General features: G+C 38.1%; 1 protein-coding gene across 1 annotated transcript in view; it reads left to right on the top strand.

The window, feature by feature from the left end:
- The window catches only part of CACHD1 (cache domain containing 1), a 235983-nt gene that overhangs the window by 82467 nt on the left and 133801 nt on the right, over positions 1 to 19715 (top strand). The window contains 1 exon segment of the mRNA XM_021096540.1: positions 5219 to 5281. Within this exon segment, the coding sequence (XP_020952199.1) occupies positions 5219 to 5281 (63 nt within the window).

Here is a 19715-nt window from a genome sequence, read left to right as displayed (position 1 = left end):
AATGTCCAAAGAGGAGATGTGATTAAATTGTGTGATATAAGTTTAGAGCATCCAGCTTGGATGAGACTCAGGTAAAGGCACCTTTATTTTTTTTTTTTCCTTGCTGAAAATTCAGGTTAGGGCAGTAGCACTGGATGGGAAGCTGAAGAACTAAGTTGTGTTACATACTTAGTGTTTGAGGGAGCAATTAATATGTAGCCTCAGGGAAGGCTCAGGAGACCTTGTCTGTGAATTGCTAGGTGAGTCTCCAGTTTTGGTACAGTCCGGTTTCATCTGGATTGCAGATTGGGGTGTAGTTTTTTTTTGTTTTTGTTTTTTTTTTGAGTATTTATAAAAGCCTAGTTAACAGATTCTTATCCTATTTTTGAAATGCATAAATGATTTTTTAAATGTACAATAACATTTGACTAGTATATAGTTTAAAGAGATTGCTTAGAATGTATGTTTAAAGTAGATTTATTAAGTACAGCATACACACAGCCAAGTGCTCCGTCATAGGTGTACAGCTGGGTGAATTCTTACAAAAGTGGGCAATGTATCCCCGTAACCAGTGCCCAGATCAAGAAGCAGAACATTTTTGCATCCCAGAAGCAGGCTTCGTGCCCTATTCTGTTCACTCTCATACCAAAGCCCCGGCTTCTAAGTTTAGCATGGTTTTGAACTTGATATAAAATGGAACTCTATTCTTTGTGTCCTGGTGTCTGGCTTCTTTCATTTTATGTTTGTGAACATCATCGCGTTGATGTATGTTGCAGTTGTGCGTTCATTTTCATCTCATCTGAATATTCCACTGTGTGAATACATACAGTTTGTTTAATTGCTGATGGGCATTTAGATATTTTGCAGGTTGAGGCTATTCTGAGTAGCGCTGCTGTGAACTTTCTTAAGCTCTTCTTTTGTTAAACGTGAACACATTTCTGCTAGGTATATACCCAGATGGGAACTGCTGGGTCAGAGGATATGCATATTATTAACTTTAGAAGATACTATCGGTTTTCCAAAGTATGTGTTTTAATCAAGGAAAGGTCAGTTTTGTCTTTAGATCAGAGTGCTCAGTTGCCCTGAGCTTCAGAATATGACATCTCACCGTTGTCGTGTTCTTTTGATTATGGAAAAAACCATAACTGATAGAAAGGAGTCAGTAAACTCTTTCTCCTTAAAATAACTTATTAAAACTCTTCACTTGTTTTAATGATCTTTTCACTCCTGCGGAGTGTAGTGTTGCATCTGGTGTTTGATGAGACTGAGAAAAAGTAATGGGCAAGAACAAGCAGTATCTTTGCCTTTACATCCAGGGGTTTGTACACTGAGGAGATTGACTTCAAACGCCCTCCAGATTGTGCTCCTATTAAGAGTTCAAATTTCAGGAATTCCTTTGGACCTTCAGGGAATTGGAATAAGAGAAAGTGACAGCTTGGAAATAGTGTGGAATGTCCATCCCCCCCACCTACACCCTAACCCCCTTACTGTGAGTAAATCCTTAGAGAGGACAAACAAGCCGACCTTTGGGATTGCTCGTCATGCCCATGTTTTAGGACTCTTGACGTCCATGTTTTAGGTTTTTTTGTTTGTTTGTTTTTTTCTCCAATGGACTCGTCATGTCCATGTTTTAGTTTTTTCCATTTCAACTTTTCAAGTCCTTTAACAACCAAGAAACTCTTGAGGTTACCAAAATGTCATCTGGGTATATCATTTGGAATTCCTGGCTTTCAAATGAAGAATAAAATCCCCAGAACACTTTGTATTCTATGCCTTACACAGTTTTAGATAGCAATAGAAAGTAAAGAAAGACCAAATCTTTGGGATTTTTAATTACTCCTGATGTCAACTATACACACACACACACACACACATATATATGAATATATATATAATTATACTAGCACATTATATATATCTTCCTTAAAATGAAATGAATAGAAAAAACTCAAATCCTTATTTATTTTTTTCCTGCTATCAGGATTCCTAGATCATCCTGAACAAAAGGTGATGTGAATTAACTTAATGGCTTTGCTGGAAGCAGTGCTTGTTTTTAAACTGAAGACCTTGGGTTTAGACCTCAACACGAATTTTTTTTTACCTGCGGTACATTTTGTAACTTCTGCACCACAGTTTTCAATCTGTAAAATTGGTTTCAGGTTGCCACCTACCACATAGGGTTGTTGTGAGGATCAAATGTCATTTATGTGAAATTGTAAACTATGAAAATACTAAGCCTAATAAGCCTTTGAGAGCTGGGCTTAGCAGGCCCTGCATTTTAAGAAACACTATTACTGTCCATTAAGCCAGAGCATAATGGAAACTCACTCTCAACCTTGAGATCTTGTGCACACAATAAGCCTGTCCTTTTAACCTTGCATCAGACGTGACTGGCTGACCTGTTTAGTTGTGAGTTACTTATTTAGGTTCTGCTGGCCTTTCACTAACACCCTCCCCACCCTGCCGCCATCCCCCGGGGAAGGAGAAGGGCAAAAAGTTGTTTACCTGGTGATTGCTCACTCCAAACTCTTACTCTAGCAGGTCATCTTTCACTTCTGGGTGGTTAGAGGGTTGTATAAAAGAGGTAGTTTATAGGATCACCACTACCCATATTTGTAACTTCTCTCTTTTAAAATTGTCTTTTATTACCACTGATATTTATTAGGTGTCAAGCATATAGAAATGCTTACAAGCCATAGAAAGCTCTGCAACCATCCTCAATAATCATTGAGATAATAAATGAGTAAACAAGGAGGGAACACAGCCTGGCAAACACTTCCTGGCTTGTATTCCTTATGTCTACTGAGGAATTCACCTTTGAGCAAAAAGAAGAAGGAAGGATCTGAGGTTCTTCATTAGGCTTGGCCCTTGGTGGATGTTGGTGTTGAGCAAAGGGTCTGGTTGGCTTCCCAGGACGTGTGTTACTCCATCAGTCTCTTCTCGGGGGGGAGCACCTTCCAGGATAAAAACAGATAATGGACCAACTGAAAGACGGCTGCCAGAAATAAGAAACTGGCCATACCCATCCAGCTCTGGAGACACTACATGAATTATGTTAAATTTTGGTAAAGGTGCACCCTTGGAACCAAAGCGGGTTGTAAAGATCAAATTATGTAGAAAAAGAGAAGATGGTCTGGGAATGTAGCTGGCAATGACATTGACCCAGCCTCTAAAGCATTGTTGTCCTAGTGAACTAAGTTCTTCAACCCCGTAAACTGGGGGTGAGGGTCTGCAAATTCACAATCCTTTCTCCAAAACGAGGTCTATTTTGGAATTCAAAATCCTGATGCCCCTTGATGATGAAACCCCCAGAGTGAGATCTAAAGCAGAACCCTATAATCAGGTCCATTAATACAAAAATACTTACATCAAGTGGCTTAATAAAGATGATGAACACACATTAGTTCATTAGGATTTACTGCCAATAGTTCAGGTTATGCTGTATTTTGCACACAAATGTGTTAAACGCAAAAGTTTTGGTTTTCGGAGCCTTTTGAATTTTGGAATCACACATGAGGGGTTGTAGATCTGCATTATGTTTGGGTGTCAGCTTCTCACAGGAGGGTTTTTCACATGTGTCGAACTACCATGCAGCGCCTGTCCATGAGACCATAGGGTTAGTAGCACCATAACTGGAGGCACACTGCTCGGGTCCAAATTCGAACCTTGCTGAATAACTTTGGGTGAGTTATTTAATTTCCCGGGGTCTTAGTTTTTCATCTCTGGAGCTGCAGTAACTTTCTTATAAAGATTTTAAACGATATGCATATGAGGTACATGGTGCATTGCATTAGGCGTGCAATAAAATATGCTTCCCTTTCCTCATATATATAATGAAGATAGTAATAGAGCCTGTCACAAGGGCGTTTTATGGGACTTCAATAAGTAAATAGATGTAACATGCTTAGAATAGTCTCTGCCCCACAGTAAGCATTTAATAAATAATAGCCAATGTCATGATAACCATTACTAAAAATCTGTATCCTTTCCTATCAACAGAGTCATTTTTAGGGGAAAAAGGACAATAAACATCAGTTGAATGAAAGAACGGTGTTTTGAAAAATTATGATAAGTCATCGTTTTCCAGAGTGTAATTCCATCTCATTCCTTCTCAGTTCTTCCCAAACGTGTTTGCTTCCCTTCCCCAGACATGCCCCCATCCTCCTCCACCCCCTTCCCCAGCACCTCAGTCTTCCTTCATTTGCATAGCACTTGATGAACTTGGCACTTGCCTTCCTCACCACAACCATGCAGGTGTGTTAGGCTGTCTGGGAAGCTGTCCCAGATGCTGACAAACTCTTGGCAGTAGGATAGAAAGGAAAAAGGGAAATTTTGGCTGACATCTCCAGCTCTCACTCCTTACTCATCTGGAGAGTTGCAGAGGTATCTTGAAAGTTTAAGGATAAATGATGAAGCTGCCGGGTTTTCTTTCTTTCTTTCTTTCTTTTTTTTTAAAGCCTCTAACAGATACATTTCTTGGATTCTCATATTTTTAATCTGTTATAGGCTAATCAGTCATCACAAGATGACTGGTCCATGATGATGGGGTGTGGTGAAGTCGTAAGTCTGCAGGGAAGTTATAAATGCAGGCAACATCTGCAGAAGCGGGTACTGGCGAGGCAGAGAACAGTGGAAGAATATGTGTGCCACAGTTTGGACTAATGTCTTGGCAAGGCTCTCCTATTTCCTGACATGTAAGAACTGGATCCTCTTAAGGCCACACATATTTGGCAAGCCCTGTTGTGTTACTCTTTCAAGGGGCTGCTTGGGTAATGAAGGTGATAGATAATATTGGATAGGTACTGGTTAGACAGGGACACGAGAATATGGGGGGGACCCCTTTTTGAAGAGCTTTATTACATTAGATTGTATGTCTGTAAACAATTACAGCATTCAGGGAGTGCAGGATTTAAATGAGAAACACGACTTTGTCAGATTATACCAGCCAGATAAAATGGCATGGGCTCCGGAAATCTATAATTAAATGTATTTTTGAAAATGAAAAATACGGTGTAACATCTGGTTTATTTCACTACAGAAGTGCCTGGGTATTGCTTACACAAGTATGATTGACTTTGGCTGATATTTGGATGTCTCTGTAAAAGCAACTATTTTAAGGAGGATTTTTTTCTGCTTGATTCTGTTGGTGTTGTAAACAGATGATTCACACACACATTCGTATAGAAAATGGCTGTCTTGTTGGAGAATCTCACATTGCTTCATTTTCCTTTCCTTGCAGCGGATATTCAACTCCTTTGTTTACACCGAGAAAATCTCCAACGGCGAGAGCGAAGTACAGCAGGTAAGGGGTGATTTACTACTTGACATTCTCTGCCTTTGTCTTGCTTTCGGATGTGACTCCAGGTGAGGTTGTCTGTGGTCTCTGGCTATGATTTTCTATACATCTTAAGCAAAAGGGTGACAGCCTCCCCTTTGAAGTTCTTATAAGCAATTGAAATAATGGTTATATAGAGGGTTGCCTGCTATTCATGTTAGACTTTGAAAATATTATATAGTTTCTTTTTATTGTCTTGGGAATTCCTAACCACTCAGTTTTTTTAAAACATTATTAGAGATTATTTCATCTGTAGGAAAACGTGTCCAGGCTTTGGAATCAGACAAACCCCAGGTCCAATTCTGGTTTTCCCATTTACTTGATGACCCCCCAGGAAGCAATCCCGTCTTTTGAGCTAGTTTCCCAACCTTAAATCAAGGGGACATAGTAATATCGGCCTGATGAAGTTGTGAGGATTAAATGAAGGAAGGGCAAATTAACCGAGAATAAGTGAAAGGTTCTGGCATAGAGGCAGCTCAGCGGATGTTGGCTTTTTTTTTTTTTTGGTGGTGGTTCTTTTATTTTTCTCTCCTCTTCTTGTATTCTTCCTTTGCTGCTTTTCCTCGCTTCTTCTTTCAGCGCTTTGTGAGGTCAAAGAGTTCTGAGGCCAGATTCTACTTACTTTATTTATAGCTGGCTTCAAATAGACTGCTTCCTAAATTAAAACAGAGCATTGGTGAACTTGGTCATAAATAATTGATCTGTGCTTGAAAAGAAGAGTGGTAAAGGGGATTCTGGGTTTTAATTTCAGCTAATCCACCAACTTCATTACACTACGTGACTGCCAACTGGTAATTTGAAGCCAGGTTGGAAACTTAAGTAAAAAATAGGACCAAGCTAAAAAGTGTGTTAGCGGAGTGCTTCCTTGGAATAAAAAGTAAACTATAAGGAAAATACGTAATAAACCCTCTGAGATGCTGTCTTTGTCTTATTCATGGAAAACTGCTTGGCTTGATCTGAACTCTGGAAGTGCTATGCAAGAGGAAAAAGTTTTGCAAGTATCATTAGAGCAAAGTTATTTATAGGATATTTATTTATAATAAATTACTGTGGTTTGATCCTGAAGTTCAGTATCTCCTATTTATAGACATTAAAGATTTCTATTGGTGTCTGCAGGTTAAATTTAGAGGACATAAACTGTTATGTATGGATCCCTTTTCTTAGCTTTAGCTATTTTTAAAAACTAAGGACCCGAAATTGCAGTGAATGTGGTTTGCTGTATCAAAGCGTACCTTCCTAATGCCTGTCTTATTTTATTCCAGCAAACTGGAAAGTGGTTTAGGGTCATGAAATTTAAAAGAGTTTTTAATAGGGGAAGGTTTCTACACAAAGCATGTTCGAGGAAACTCTTGGGGAGACCAAAGGCCATTTGATAACATTTTAAAGAAACCGATCCGGGGGTATCGGTTTTGCTGCTTTTCTTGAAGTAACAGATACACATTCCTCCTTCAGCTGTTTTTCAACATGAAAATTGTTTAGTTTTCTTGGACCGATGTCATAGCTTTATTTATCTAGCTATGAACAAGTTTGGAAGCTTTCCATAATAATTTTTAAAATTTATAGCAGCTGATTGAGCACTTAGAGAACCCTGGTGATTTCAATATATTATCACATTGGTTTTTCCATGTAACCTGGAAGTAAAGAATACTTTCCTTATTAGAGATGAAGTAAGTGAAACCCCAAAAGGTAGAATAATTTAGCCATCGTCTCATGACTAAGAAAGAAGAGAGCTAGTTTTCAAAATAAGTTTGACACTTAAGTTATATTATCTGTTTTTATTTTAACAAAGTTTATTTTTAAAACCTATATTTTCACACAAAACAGAGGTCTCTGAACTGTCTTTAGCTGAGTAAGTCAAATGAAGGAAAGTCACCAACCACATGCTCAATTCTGTCTCTCCTCTCTTTGTCAAAGAGATCTGTTTTATATTGACCCAGAATGTTTGGGGTTTTTTGGTCTTTTGTCTTTTTAGGTCCTCACTCACAGCATATGGACGTTCCCAGGCCAAGGGTTGAATCAGAGCTATAGCTGCCAGTCTACACTACATCCACAGCAACGTGGGATCTGAGCTTCTTCTGGAACCTACACGACAGCTCACGGCAACGTGAATCCTGAATCCTTTAACCCACTTGGCAAGGCCAGGGATCGAACCTGCGTCCTCATGGGTACTAGTTGGATTCATTATTGCTGAGCCACAATGGGAACTCCCCAGAATGTACTTTTAACTTTTCTCTAAGTTCTCCTGTCTCTCTAGAAGAAGCCTGAACAAAATAGCTCTTATGCATCCAGTATTTCATAATGATCTAATTCAGTCATTATCCTCTAGCCTAAATTTTAAAATACCCAGGCCCTGGTTAATTTCTGCTTCTGCGACAAGATTTCCAGGCCCTTTCAGGCTTCCGGTCACTCTACTTATTAAAAACTCATATTTGCATACTTACCGTTTGGCTCTCACTTCAGTATTGTGATGCTTTTGTGGCTTGAAGAGGACAGGCGTTATCCCAAGTGAGAAAACAGACTCCTGACAAATTCTTGACTTTATTGCTAGCTGCCCAGGAACTCTGGGCCCTGTGATCCTGGACAGGACCCAGGATGAAACCTTTAGGGAAAGGCTTGCCTGATAAGTTTCCAATTCTCTAACACATCCCTCATCATAATGGCCCACACTCTGATACACATTATCTCCTCGAAATGTTTAAACTCCATAAAACAGGTGGGGTCACGCTTACGAATCCGTTTCAGAAAGATCAAGGATCCCTTCTAATCCCAGCCAGGAACTGAGCTGGCTTTTTAAAAATCGGGAAACATATCAAACATGTAAAGAGGATATAAAACATGTATGAGTGGAATAAAGAAATAACACCTTCAAATGAACATCTCAACCTATCACCCATATAAGAAAGAAAGCATTGCTAGTGCTTTCGAAAGCCCTGGCGTGACCTTCCCCGGTGGTACCTTCCTCCCTCTCCCCGAGGGTATTATGTCCTGATAATTTGTTAGCCATTCTTTTGCGTGCGTGTGTGTATGTGTCTGAGACACACATATACCTATCTCCCCAAATTCATTATTTAGTTTGACTCTTTTTGCTCTTGTTATATACATCTTAAGGGTATTGTTTATTTATGTATCTTGCTACTTTACCCGCCATTATATTCCTTAAAAGCATCTATGTTCACATCTGAAGATGCATGTATTTTCCATTCTGTGGTGTTCCATTAAATATAGTTTATTTATGTATCTGTTTGTCTGTTGAAAATGTTTGGGTTGTTCGTAGTGGGTTTTTGTTTGTTTGTTTGTTTCGTTTTTCTCCTGTTCATATCTCCTGGTACTTTGTTTCGGTGAAATAATTCTTTGAATTGAAGGAATATTATTGTCCCAGCCTCTGTCAATGAAATGCTATTGTGTGTGTGTTGTGTGTGTGTGTGCGCGTGTGCACGTGTGCGTGTGTGTTTTCCAAGTGCCCTAGGTGGGGAGAAGGACTGTTGAGCTCAGGTGGACATCCCTTCTCTAGAGTAGAGTTGCTGAGTGCCAGAGCATTCAAGGTGACTAGATAATGCAACACTGCATCCACTGTGGTTGCCACGGGTTACCTTCCTGCAGACGGTGTACTAGAAATGTGCCACTCTATGTACCATCTTCATACTTGGCATTATTGAATTTTAATCTTTTGCCAATTCGGGGTACCTTAAATTTTATGTAATGAGTTTAATTTATTTTAATTAGGTTGCTAATGAGATTGAAATGACTTTGTACATGTTTTTGGTTCACCCTGTGTGTGTGTGGGTGTGTGTGTGTGTGCGTGTGCGCGCACGCGCGCGCATGTGTCTTTTGGTTATTTGTTCTATCAAATGTCTGCTACTGTATTTTGTCCATTTTAAAAGTTCAGATGTTGGAATTCTTGTTGTGGCTCAGCACGTTAATAAGCTTCTACATGCTGTGGGTGCAGCCATAAAAATTGAGCTGTTTATTGTTTCTTTTAGAAGTTTAAACATTCTCTACAGGTTCTAGATCAGCTCTGTCCAAGAGAGATCTCTGTGATGGTGATGGAGAGGTTTTGTATTGGCGTCAATCAGGCAGGTGCTAGTCACATGTGGCAACGGAGCACTCGGAATGTAGCTAGAGCTACTGAGCCATTCAATTTTAAATTTTTTTAAACTTGAATTGTAAATTTTTTAATTTTTTATTTTAATTTTAATAAAATAGCCTCATAAGGCCATATCAGATTCTCTTACAGATTTATGTTTCATCAATATGTTCTCCCAATGTGTGGCTTTTCAGTTTCTTTCTGATAGCTTAAAAAAAGTTGAAGTTTTAATTTGAATAGTTTTTTTCAAATCAATCTTCCCCTTTTGGATCTCTGATTATTGTGTCCTCTTACATTCCACGCCAAAGATGTTGCCTTTCTCGTTTGACTTTTATCCACCTGGAATTGATTTTAGTGTTGGATGTAAAGTAGATACTCAGTTTCTTTTTCCCCTGCCCCAGGTGTATTTTTATGTTGTTACACTATCTATTGAAAATTTGTCTCTTTTTGTTCATTTATTTTCAGTCATTAGTCAAGTTTCCACATATGTGCAAGTTTGATTTTTTTTTTTTTTTTTTTTTTGGTCTTTTGTCTTTTCAGGCCCACTCCCGCAGCATATGGAGGTTCCCAGGCTAGGGGTCTAATCAGAGCTGCAGTTGCCAACCTACGCCACAGCCACAACAACACAGGATCCAAGCTGCGTCTGCAACCTACACCACAGCTCACAGCAACGCCGGATCCTTAACCCACTGAGCGAGGCCAGGGAATGAACCCACAGCCTCATGGTTCCTAGTCGGATTCATTTCCACTGTGCCACAATGGGTACTCCAAGTTTGATTTGATTCTGTGGGTGTATTTACCTATTAATGTGCCAGTACTGCATATTCAAAAGGGTAACACCATCTCCTTCACTTATTTTTCTTAAGAGCCTCTGTGGCTCTGTGCTGATATATAAGAATTTTAGACCTTTGCTCTTGCATGTGAATTTTAGAATCGGCTTTCATTCTAGGGTGACTGAAAACCCTATTGGGATTATTTTTTTTTTACCATAAATCTTTAGATGAATTTGGAGAGAATGTCTTTACTCATGATCTGTCTCTCCAATTACTTAGTACGTCTACAGTGTATTTTTGCACAGTTTTATAATTTTGTTCACAAAAGATTTGAATATTGATGCATGTGGGATTTATTTTTCATTTTTTTCTTTGTTATAAATATATCTTCAACAACTGTATTTTTCTAACTGTTGCTGTTAATTTCTATGTATTTATTTTATATCTAATTATCTTCTTAAGCCATCATATTATTTCTCTGCAGATAATCATATATGCAAATGAGATAGATTTGATTCTCTCTTTATAATTTTTATACTTTTTATTTCTTTTCCGTGTCTGGCCACACTGGCCTCCGGAAAATATTGTATACGTTTGGTGATAGTGGCCACCTATGATATATATTATTTTCATTGTTCAGTTTTATATGTATGCAAATTTTGATTATCATTGCTTCTTTTATCTATTTTTTAAAACTGTTTTCAAATTTACAAGTATCTGTAGAGTCTTTTTAGTTTCCAGCTGTCTCTTCTTCCCCCGTGATACGAGAGCATAGCTCTTCAGGTTTGGTTTTATGCAGTGTCTTCCACCCAGTTTCCCTTCTTGACCAGGTCTTGAGGTTTCTCTCTCATCTCCGACGCCCTGTGCTGTCATCCAGGTGGAAGCTCAAGGTCTCCAGGTTATGCCCAAGTTTCAGGGTAGGAGCAGGGTCTGCCACTGGCTTATTTCCCAGATTTGTGGCTCTTCCCTTGTGTGGACACTTAGTGCCCTAAAGGTGGTTTCCACGTTCGTGCAGGACACTAACTTCTTATCAAGTGTAAGAACAATCACAACTGCCTCTAAGATTTGTTTGATAAGCCAGTAACTAAAACAGATTATTCAAAGTAGATTCTTGACCTACGTCTTAATTATAGCTCACAGTCTTGAGTTGGAAAGAGACTACTTCTTTATGCATGTTTTTGTATGTTTCATGGTAGCTTGAATATTGACTTGCATTTTCCATCTGTCATTTTTCCTTTGGGGTGATGAAAACTAGAGCCTCATGGCTTCTTGCCTTCTCCTTTATTATCGAACCATACTGAGAGTTGGCTCTGACTTGTGCATACTATGTAACCTGGCAGTAAATCTAACATGTTAATATAATTCTGGTGAGGGGAGAAAAATAATTAAAACTAATAAAAAACACTTAGTGATTCTTGACTCTTACCACAACACTCTCTATGGGATATAGATTTTTGTTTTCCCTTGCTTTATTCTCATTATTTCTTTTAAATTAACCTTCACCATGTGGTTCTAAATTGCCTAACAATGTGTTTTAAATCTTTAATTAGTTCAGTATATGTAGTTTCACTGCCAAAAAGCTATGGCAACAGCCTCAGGAAAATAAAAACCCCAACCACACATTCTTGAGTGGAGCACCTCCCCAGCCTCCAGTTTTGAATACTTTAAAAAATCAAGTTGTGTGAGCACAGAAGGGCATTCTGTGAGTTGGAACCTGCATCAAGAAAAATAATTTTTTTGGAGTTCCCATCATGGTGCAGCAGAAATGAATCTCACTAGTATCCATGAGGTTGCGGGTTTGATCCCTGGCCTCACTCAGTGGGTTCAGGATCCGGCGTTGCCATGAGCTGTTGGTGTAGGTTACAGATGTGGCTCGGATCTGGCGTTGCAGTGGCTGTGGTGTAGGTTGGCAGCTACAGCTCCAATTAGACCCCTAGCCTCCGACCCTCTATATGCCATGGGTGTGGCCCTAAAAAGACAAAAAAAAAAAAAAAAAAAAAAAAAAAAGAAAGAAAAGAAAAGAAAGAAAAATAAATTTTTGATCAAGTGCCCCTGAAGATGTAGCAAAACGTGGTCCATAAGACACAAAGCAGTGAAGGAAAAAAAAAAAAAAGGAGAAAAAGCTTTGGGGTGCACTTTATTGAATCACTAACGAGATCAGAGCTACCTTGGGCATGTTTCGAGAGTTTACTCTTTTTCTCAAGTGCGCTAGTATGATTTATGTTAACAATTTGTTTAATGAAATGGCCAGCATATTTTCATAATTAATGCAGTATTTTTATAAACTATTGATTGCTGGTAGTGGCTGATTTTAGAAGACTTCTGAATTCTTTTGAAAAGGGTCAACTGATATAACTGGGTCCTTATAGAGGAGATGTACCTGACATTGGGCCAAGGGCATTCCTCTAACCATCTCCTCTCTGCTATGGTATCAATTTTCATTCTTCAGGGCCCCATCCATTAGCACATAAACATGCTGGTCCATCTTAAACACACAAACCAACCCCCCTTCTCTTGACCCCGTCTCCCACTCCAACTACTGCCCTCTTTCTTTCCTTTTGAGGCTCAGCCATCACAAGAGGTGTCTATACTACTAGAGCCGGTTCTGTCTAAAACCTTCTCTGGCGCCACCAGTCCCACAGCACTGCTGTCTTCAGGGTCACTGGTGACTTCCGCCTTGCTGAATCCAGGGTCCTCACTGAATTTCACTAACAGTAGAACTGACAGTTGATCCCTCACATCTGCCTTCATGACTTTCCCGACTTAGGTCAGCAGGGTACCACACTTGCCTGTGTGCTGTTTCTTGGCACATTCCTGCCTCAGGGCCTTTGCACTCACTCAGTCTCTTCTAACAGGTATCCTCGCTTCCTTCACATCTTTCCTCAAGTATCACCTTCTAAAAGAGGGGACCCCCGCATTTATACCTGCAGCCCACTCTGCTTGCTGCTCCTGGTTTTCTGTTACTTTTTCTCTACCACTTAACTACTTTTTTCATTTTTGGGTACTGGCTTTATAAAACTAGCTTGGAAATACTCCGAACTCCTTTACTTTGGAAAGAGTTTGAGGTTGGTGTTATTCCATCCTTTGATGTTAGGTAGAATTCACCAGAGCACCATCTGGACCTGGAGTTTTCTTTGTAGGCAGGTTTTTGATCATCGAGTTTCTTTAATAGCTACAGGTTTTGGGGTTTGCTGGGTGGGGGGGAGGTGGTTCTTCCTTTTAAAAAATGTTCTTATCTCACTTTGTGTCAGTTTTGGTAAGTCAACTTTTTTCCCCAAGACATTCATTCCTTTCATCTAAGTTGTCATATTTGTTGGCATAAAGGTATGTATAATATTTTTAATCTCCTTTTAATATCTGTAGACTAGGAGAATAATAGAGAAGAATCAAAAACCAAAATGCTGTTTCTTTGGGAAAAAAATCAATAAAATGGATAAACTAGGTGAGGAAGAATGAAAGAATGAATGGGAAAGCAAATTAGTGATAAACAGTTTTTCAAATCTCAAACTCTGCTTTCTTTTTCTTGGATTTTTTCTGTTTTCCTTCCCTATATTTCAGGTTGAGCTCTTTTTCCTCTGAAATCAGAGCTTTAGTTCATTGATTTTTTTTTTTTACCCCATTCTTTTTATAAATAGAGGAATTTGAAGCTATAAACTTTCTTCTAAGCACTGCTTTTATTGTGTCCCACAAAGTTCGAATCAGATGTTTTTATTAGCATCAATTTTTAAAACATTTTCTAATTTCCCTTGTGATTTCGTCTTTGGCCTATGGATTACTTTGAAGTCTGTTGTCCAGTTTCCAAAACCTTTGGGGTCTTCTCAGGTACTTCATTGTCACTGATCCCTATTTTAATTCCACTGTGGTCAGAGAACATACTCTGTATGATTTCGATCAGTCTTAATTTATTGAAATTTTGGTTGTGGGTTTTTTTTTTTTTTTTTTTTTTTTTTTTGCTATTTCTTGGTCCGCTCCCACGGCATATGGAGGTTCCCAGGCTGGGGGTCGAATCGGAGCTGTAGCCACCTGCCTACGCCAGAGCCACAGCAACGCCAGATCCGAGCCGCATCTGCAACCTACACCGCAGCTCAGGGCAACGCCAGATCTTTAACCCACTGAGCAAGGCCAGGGACCGAACCGGCAATCTCATGGTTCCTAGTTGGATTCGTTAACCACTGATCCACGACGGGAACTACGAAATTTTGGTTTTAGGCCCAATATATAATCTATCTTGAGAGAATATACCATGTGAACTTGAATAAATAAATATATATGTATATATTTATATATATGTGTATGTACATATATTCTCCAGTTGTTGGCTGTTATGTAGTTTCTGTATCCATTAGGTTAAGCTAGTTGGTCATTTATTTTAGGTTTGATTTTTATTTTGTCTAATTTTATCATTTGCTGAAAGGAGGATTCATATCTTCAACTATAATGGTGGAATTGGATATTTTTCCATTTATTTAATTCTGTGCCTTTTTATCTTCTGTATTCTGAAGTTTCATTATTGGGTATATACACATTTAAGATTGTTAGATCTTCCTGATGAGTTATTTTAAAATTCTATTCTTTTCTTTTTGAGGGGGGGGATACCTGTGGTATACCTAAATTATTGGGCCACGGATCAAACCTATGCCACAGCTGTGACCCTAGCCGCAGCAATGAAAACTGGCAGAGCCTTAACCTGCTTCACCACCAGGGAACTCCTGAAATGTCATTCTTTATCTCAGATGATAATACTCTTTCCTTGAATTTTGTTTTCTCTGATATCAACATAGTTACTCTTAGCTTTTATATGATTACTGTTTTTGCGTGGTGTAACTTTTGACAAGCATTTACTCTCTCTGTCTCTTTTGCTTAAAGTGTGTATCTTATAGACAGAATATAGTTGAGATTTTCTGTTTTTTTCAGCTATTCAGACAATTTCTGTCTTTTAATGGGGAATACTTAACCAATTAACATTTAGTTTGATTGTTGGGTTTAGGCCAACTTTTTTTTTTCCATTTTCCCTATTTTTTGTTTTTTAGCTCAATTCCACAGCTTCTTTTGGATTTGTAAATATTGTTTTGAATTTTATATATTTTTAAATTACTCAGTGAATTTTATACATTTATAGTTGTACAGCAATCATTACAACCAAATTTTATAGCATTTCCATCCCAAACATTGAATTTTATTTTTTAGCTCTATTTCTGTAAGTATTTAAGTGTATGCTCCAGAAATTACAATATATATTCTTAACTAATTAGAGTCTGTTTTTGGGGGGGGGGTCTTTTTAGGGCCACACCTGCGGCACAGGGAGGTTCGGGGCCAACTCAGAGCCGTAGTTGCTGTCCTACACCACAGCCATAGCAATTCAGGATCCAAGCTGTGTCTGAAACCTACACCACAGCTCACAGCAACACCGGATCCTTAACCCACTGAGCAAAGGCAGGGATCAAACCTGTGTCCTCATGGATGCTAGTCAGATTCATTTCCACTGAACCACGACAGGAACTCCCCTAATTACGGTCTATTTAGAGTTAATATTCTGTTATCTCACCTAACATCTAAAGCCCTCACAAGCTTATTGGTTCATTTTCTCACTACTATCTTTTATACTATATACTTTGGATATTATTATGTCTACAAATATTACAAACTGGAGTTCCTGTTGTGGTGCAGTGGAAATGAATCTGACTAGGAACCATGAGGCTGCAGGTTCGATCCCTGGCCTCGCTCAGTGGATTAAGGATCTGGCATTGCCATGAGCTGTGGTGTGGGTCGCAGACTAGGCTCGGATCCCATGTTGCTGTGGCTGTAGTGTAGACCGGCAGCTGTAGCTCTGATTTAACCCCTAGCCTGGGAACCTCCATATGCCATGGGTGCAGCCCTAAAAAAGCAAAAAAAAAAAAGAAAACCAAACTGCACAAGTAAGTGTTATGCTTTGGCTTTAAATTTTCATGTGAACTTAAATAAAAGCCAAAGAAAAGAAAAACAAATCTCTTATATTTATCATTTCCAATGCTCTTGGAAAATTTTCTATGGATACCAACTTATACTAAGCCTGAAGAGTTCCTTTAAAATTTATTTACAGTGCAGATGTTCTGGAGACAAAATATGGTGTTTCATGATATTTTATACTCAGAAAATGTTTTCTCTTAAAAGATGTTTTTGCTTGAGATTGAAGTCTTGATTGGCAGTTTTTTAATCTTTCAGCACTTTGGTAATGTTCCACTGTGTACTGGATTCCATAGTTTTTGATGAGAAATCAGTGAAAGTTATTACTCTGCATGCGTTGTTATCCCCCACCTCCATCCCATGACTGCTTTTATGATTTTTCTCTATATCTTTAGTTATGAGAAATTTAACTATGGCTGCCTAGACAGAGCGTTCTTCGTATTTATCCTGCTGGGTGTTTGACCTTTCTGAATCTGTACATTTATATCTTTCAACAAACTTGGGGACCTTTTGACCTTTGTTTCTTCAAATAGTTTTTCTGCTTCATTTTGTGTTTTCCTTCTGGAACTCAATTATATGTATGCTAAATCTTTGGATATTTTGCTGTAGGTTCCTGAGGTGTCTCTTTGACCTTCATATTAGATAATTTTTATTAATTTTTAACTTCAGTTGCAATATCTCCATTCTGCTGTTGACCTCTTCAAATATGTATTAAAATTTTATTGATGTGTAGTTGATTTTCAATGTTGTGTTAGTTTCTGGTGCACAGCAACGTGATTCAGTTATACATATCCATGTTCTTTTCCATTATGGTTTATTACAGGATATTTTATAGTCCCCTGTGCTATACAATAGAACCTTCTTGTTTATCCATTCTGTATATAATAGTCTGCATCTGCTATTCCCAAGCTCTCAAAACAACCCTTCGCTACCCCTTCTCTCCTGGCAGCCACAAGTCTGTTCTCCTTGTCGGTAAGTCTGTTTCCGTTTCTTAAATCACTTCATTTGTGTCATATTTTAGATTCTACATATAAGTGATATCACAGAGTATTTGTCTTTTTCTGACTTAACTTCATTTAGTATAATAATCTCTAGGTCCATCCATGTAGCTGCAAATGGCACCATTTTATTCTTTTTATGGCTGAATAATACTACATTTTGTGCGTATATTATATATAGTGTGTGTATATATAAATATATAGCACATCTTCTCTATTCATTCATCTGTTAATGGACAATTCAGTTATTTCCATGTCTTAGGTATTGTGAATACTGCTGCTGTGAACATAGGGTGCATGTATCTTTTGAAATAGATTTTTGTCCTCATATATGCCCATGAGTGGGATTACTGGATCATATGGCAGTTCTATTTCTACTTATTTTAGGCACCTCCATATTGTTTTAGTGACTATACCAACTTACATTCCCACCAACATTGTAGGAGGGGTCACTTTTCTCCACACCCTCCCCAGCTATTTTATTGGTAGACTTGTTAATGATGGCCATTCTGACTGGTGTGAGGTGGTACCTCATTGTGGTTTTGATTTGTATTTCTGTGATGATTATTGATGCTGAGCATCTGTTCATGTGCCCATTGGCCATTTCGATGCCTTCTTTGGAGAAATGTCTTTTTGAGTCTTCTGCCCGTTTTTTGATTGGGTTGTTTTGAGTTATATGAGCTGTTTCTATATTTTGAAAATTAAGCCCTTGTCAGTCTCATCATTTACAAATATTTTCTCTCAGTCTGTGAGTTGTCTTTTCATTTTCTTTATGGTTTCTTTTGCTGTGCAAAAGTTTTTAAGTTTGATTAGGGCCCATTTGTTTACTTTTGCTTTTATTTCTATTGCATTAGGAGACTTGACATTGATACGGAAGCATAGATATAATTTACGTCAGAGAATGCTTTTCCTGTGTTCTCTTTTAGGAGTTTTATGGTGTCATGTCTTATATTAAATAAGTATTCAAGCCATTTGGAGTTTATCTTTGTGTATTGTATGCAGGTGTGATCTATCTTCATTGATTTACATGTGGCTGTCAACTTTCCCAGCACCATTTCCTGAAGAGACTTTCTTTTCCCCATTGTATATTCTTCCCTTCTTTGTCAAAGATTAATTGACTGCAGGTGGATGGCTTTATTTCTGGACTCTCTAATCTGTTCCATTACCCACATGCCTGTTTTTGTGACAGTACCACACTGTTTTGATTACTGTAGCTTTATAGCATTGTCTGAAGCCTGGGAGTTTATGCTTCCTGCTTTGTTCTTTTTCCTCAAGATTGCTCTGGTAATTCTGGGTCTTTTATGGTTCCATATTAATTTTAGGATTATTTGTTCTAGTTCTGTGTAATATGTTCATGGGTTCCCAATAAATCTGTAGATTGCTTTTGGTAGTACACTAAGTTTAGCAATATTCTTGCAATCCAAGAGCATGGGATATTTTTCCATTTTTAAAAAGTCATCTACAGTTTTATCAATGTTTTATAGTTCTCAGCATATGTTTTATATCTCCTTGGTCAGACTCATTCCTAAGTATTTTTATGTGATTTTAAAAGGGATTTTTTTTTTCTTTCTCTTTCTGATATCTCCTTGTGTAAAGGAATGCAACTGATTTCTGTGTGTAAATCCTGTATTCTGCTACCTTGCTGAATTCGTTTATTAGTTCTAGTCCTTTTTGTGTGGAGTCTTTAGGATTTTCTATATATAGCATGTCATTTACATATAACAATTTTACCTCATCCCTTCCAATTTGCATAGCTTTTGTTTCTTTTTCTTCTCTCATTGCCGTGGCTAGAACTTTTAGTACCATGTTCAATAGTCGTGTTGAGAGTAGGCATCCTTGTCTTGTTTTTTCGATTTTAGTGGGAAGACTTTCAGGTTTTCACCATTGAGTATCACATTGGTTGTGTGTTTGTCATAAATAGCTTTTATTATGTTGACGTATGTTCCCTTTATACCCACTTTGGTAAGAGTTTTTATTATGAATGGATATTGAATTTTATGAAATGCTTTTTCCATACCCGTTGAGATGATTGTGTAGTTTTTGTCTTGTCTTGTTGATGCAGCTCTTGTCTTACCCTTTTGTCAGTGTGTCACATTGGTTTGCATATTTTGGACCATCCTTGTGAACTTGGGGTGAATCCCACTTGGTCATGGTGTATGATCTTTTTTATGTATTGTTTGATTTTGTTTGCTAAAATTTTGTTGAGAATTTTTGCATTTATATTCATCAAAGATACTGGCCTTTAGTTTTCTTTTTTGGTAGTATCTTTGTCTGAATTAGGTATTAGGGTGAGGGTGGCTTCATAGAATGTCTTTGGGAGTGTTCCTTATTCTCCAGTCTCGTGGAAGGGTTTAAGAAGGATGGGTGTAAGTTCTTCTGTGTATGTTTGGTAGAATTTGTCTGCAAAGCCATCTATCTGGTCCCAGACTTTTGTTTGCAGGGAGTTGTTTTTTTTTTTTTTTTTTTTTTTTTTTTAATTACCTGTTTGATTTCATTTCTAGTGATCAGTCTCTTCATCTTCAAATGATCTATTTATTCTTGATTCAGTTTTCATGGCTGTATGTTTCTAGAAGGTTGTCCATTTCTTCTAGGACATCACATTT

This window comes from Sus scrofa, chromosome 6, assembly GCF_000003025.6.
Source record: "Sus scrofa isolate TJ Tabasco breed Duroc chromosome 6, Sscrofa11.1, whole genome shotgun sequence".
NCBI classification, from domain to species: Eukaryota; Metazoa; Chordata; class Mammalia; order Artiodactyla; family Suidae; genus Sus; species Sus scrofa.
The sequence above is the reverse complement of the archived record's forward strand: the minus strand, read 5'-3'. Positions and strand labels throughout refer to the sequence as shown.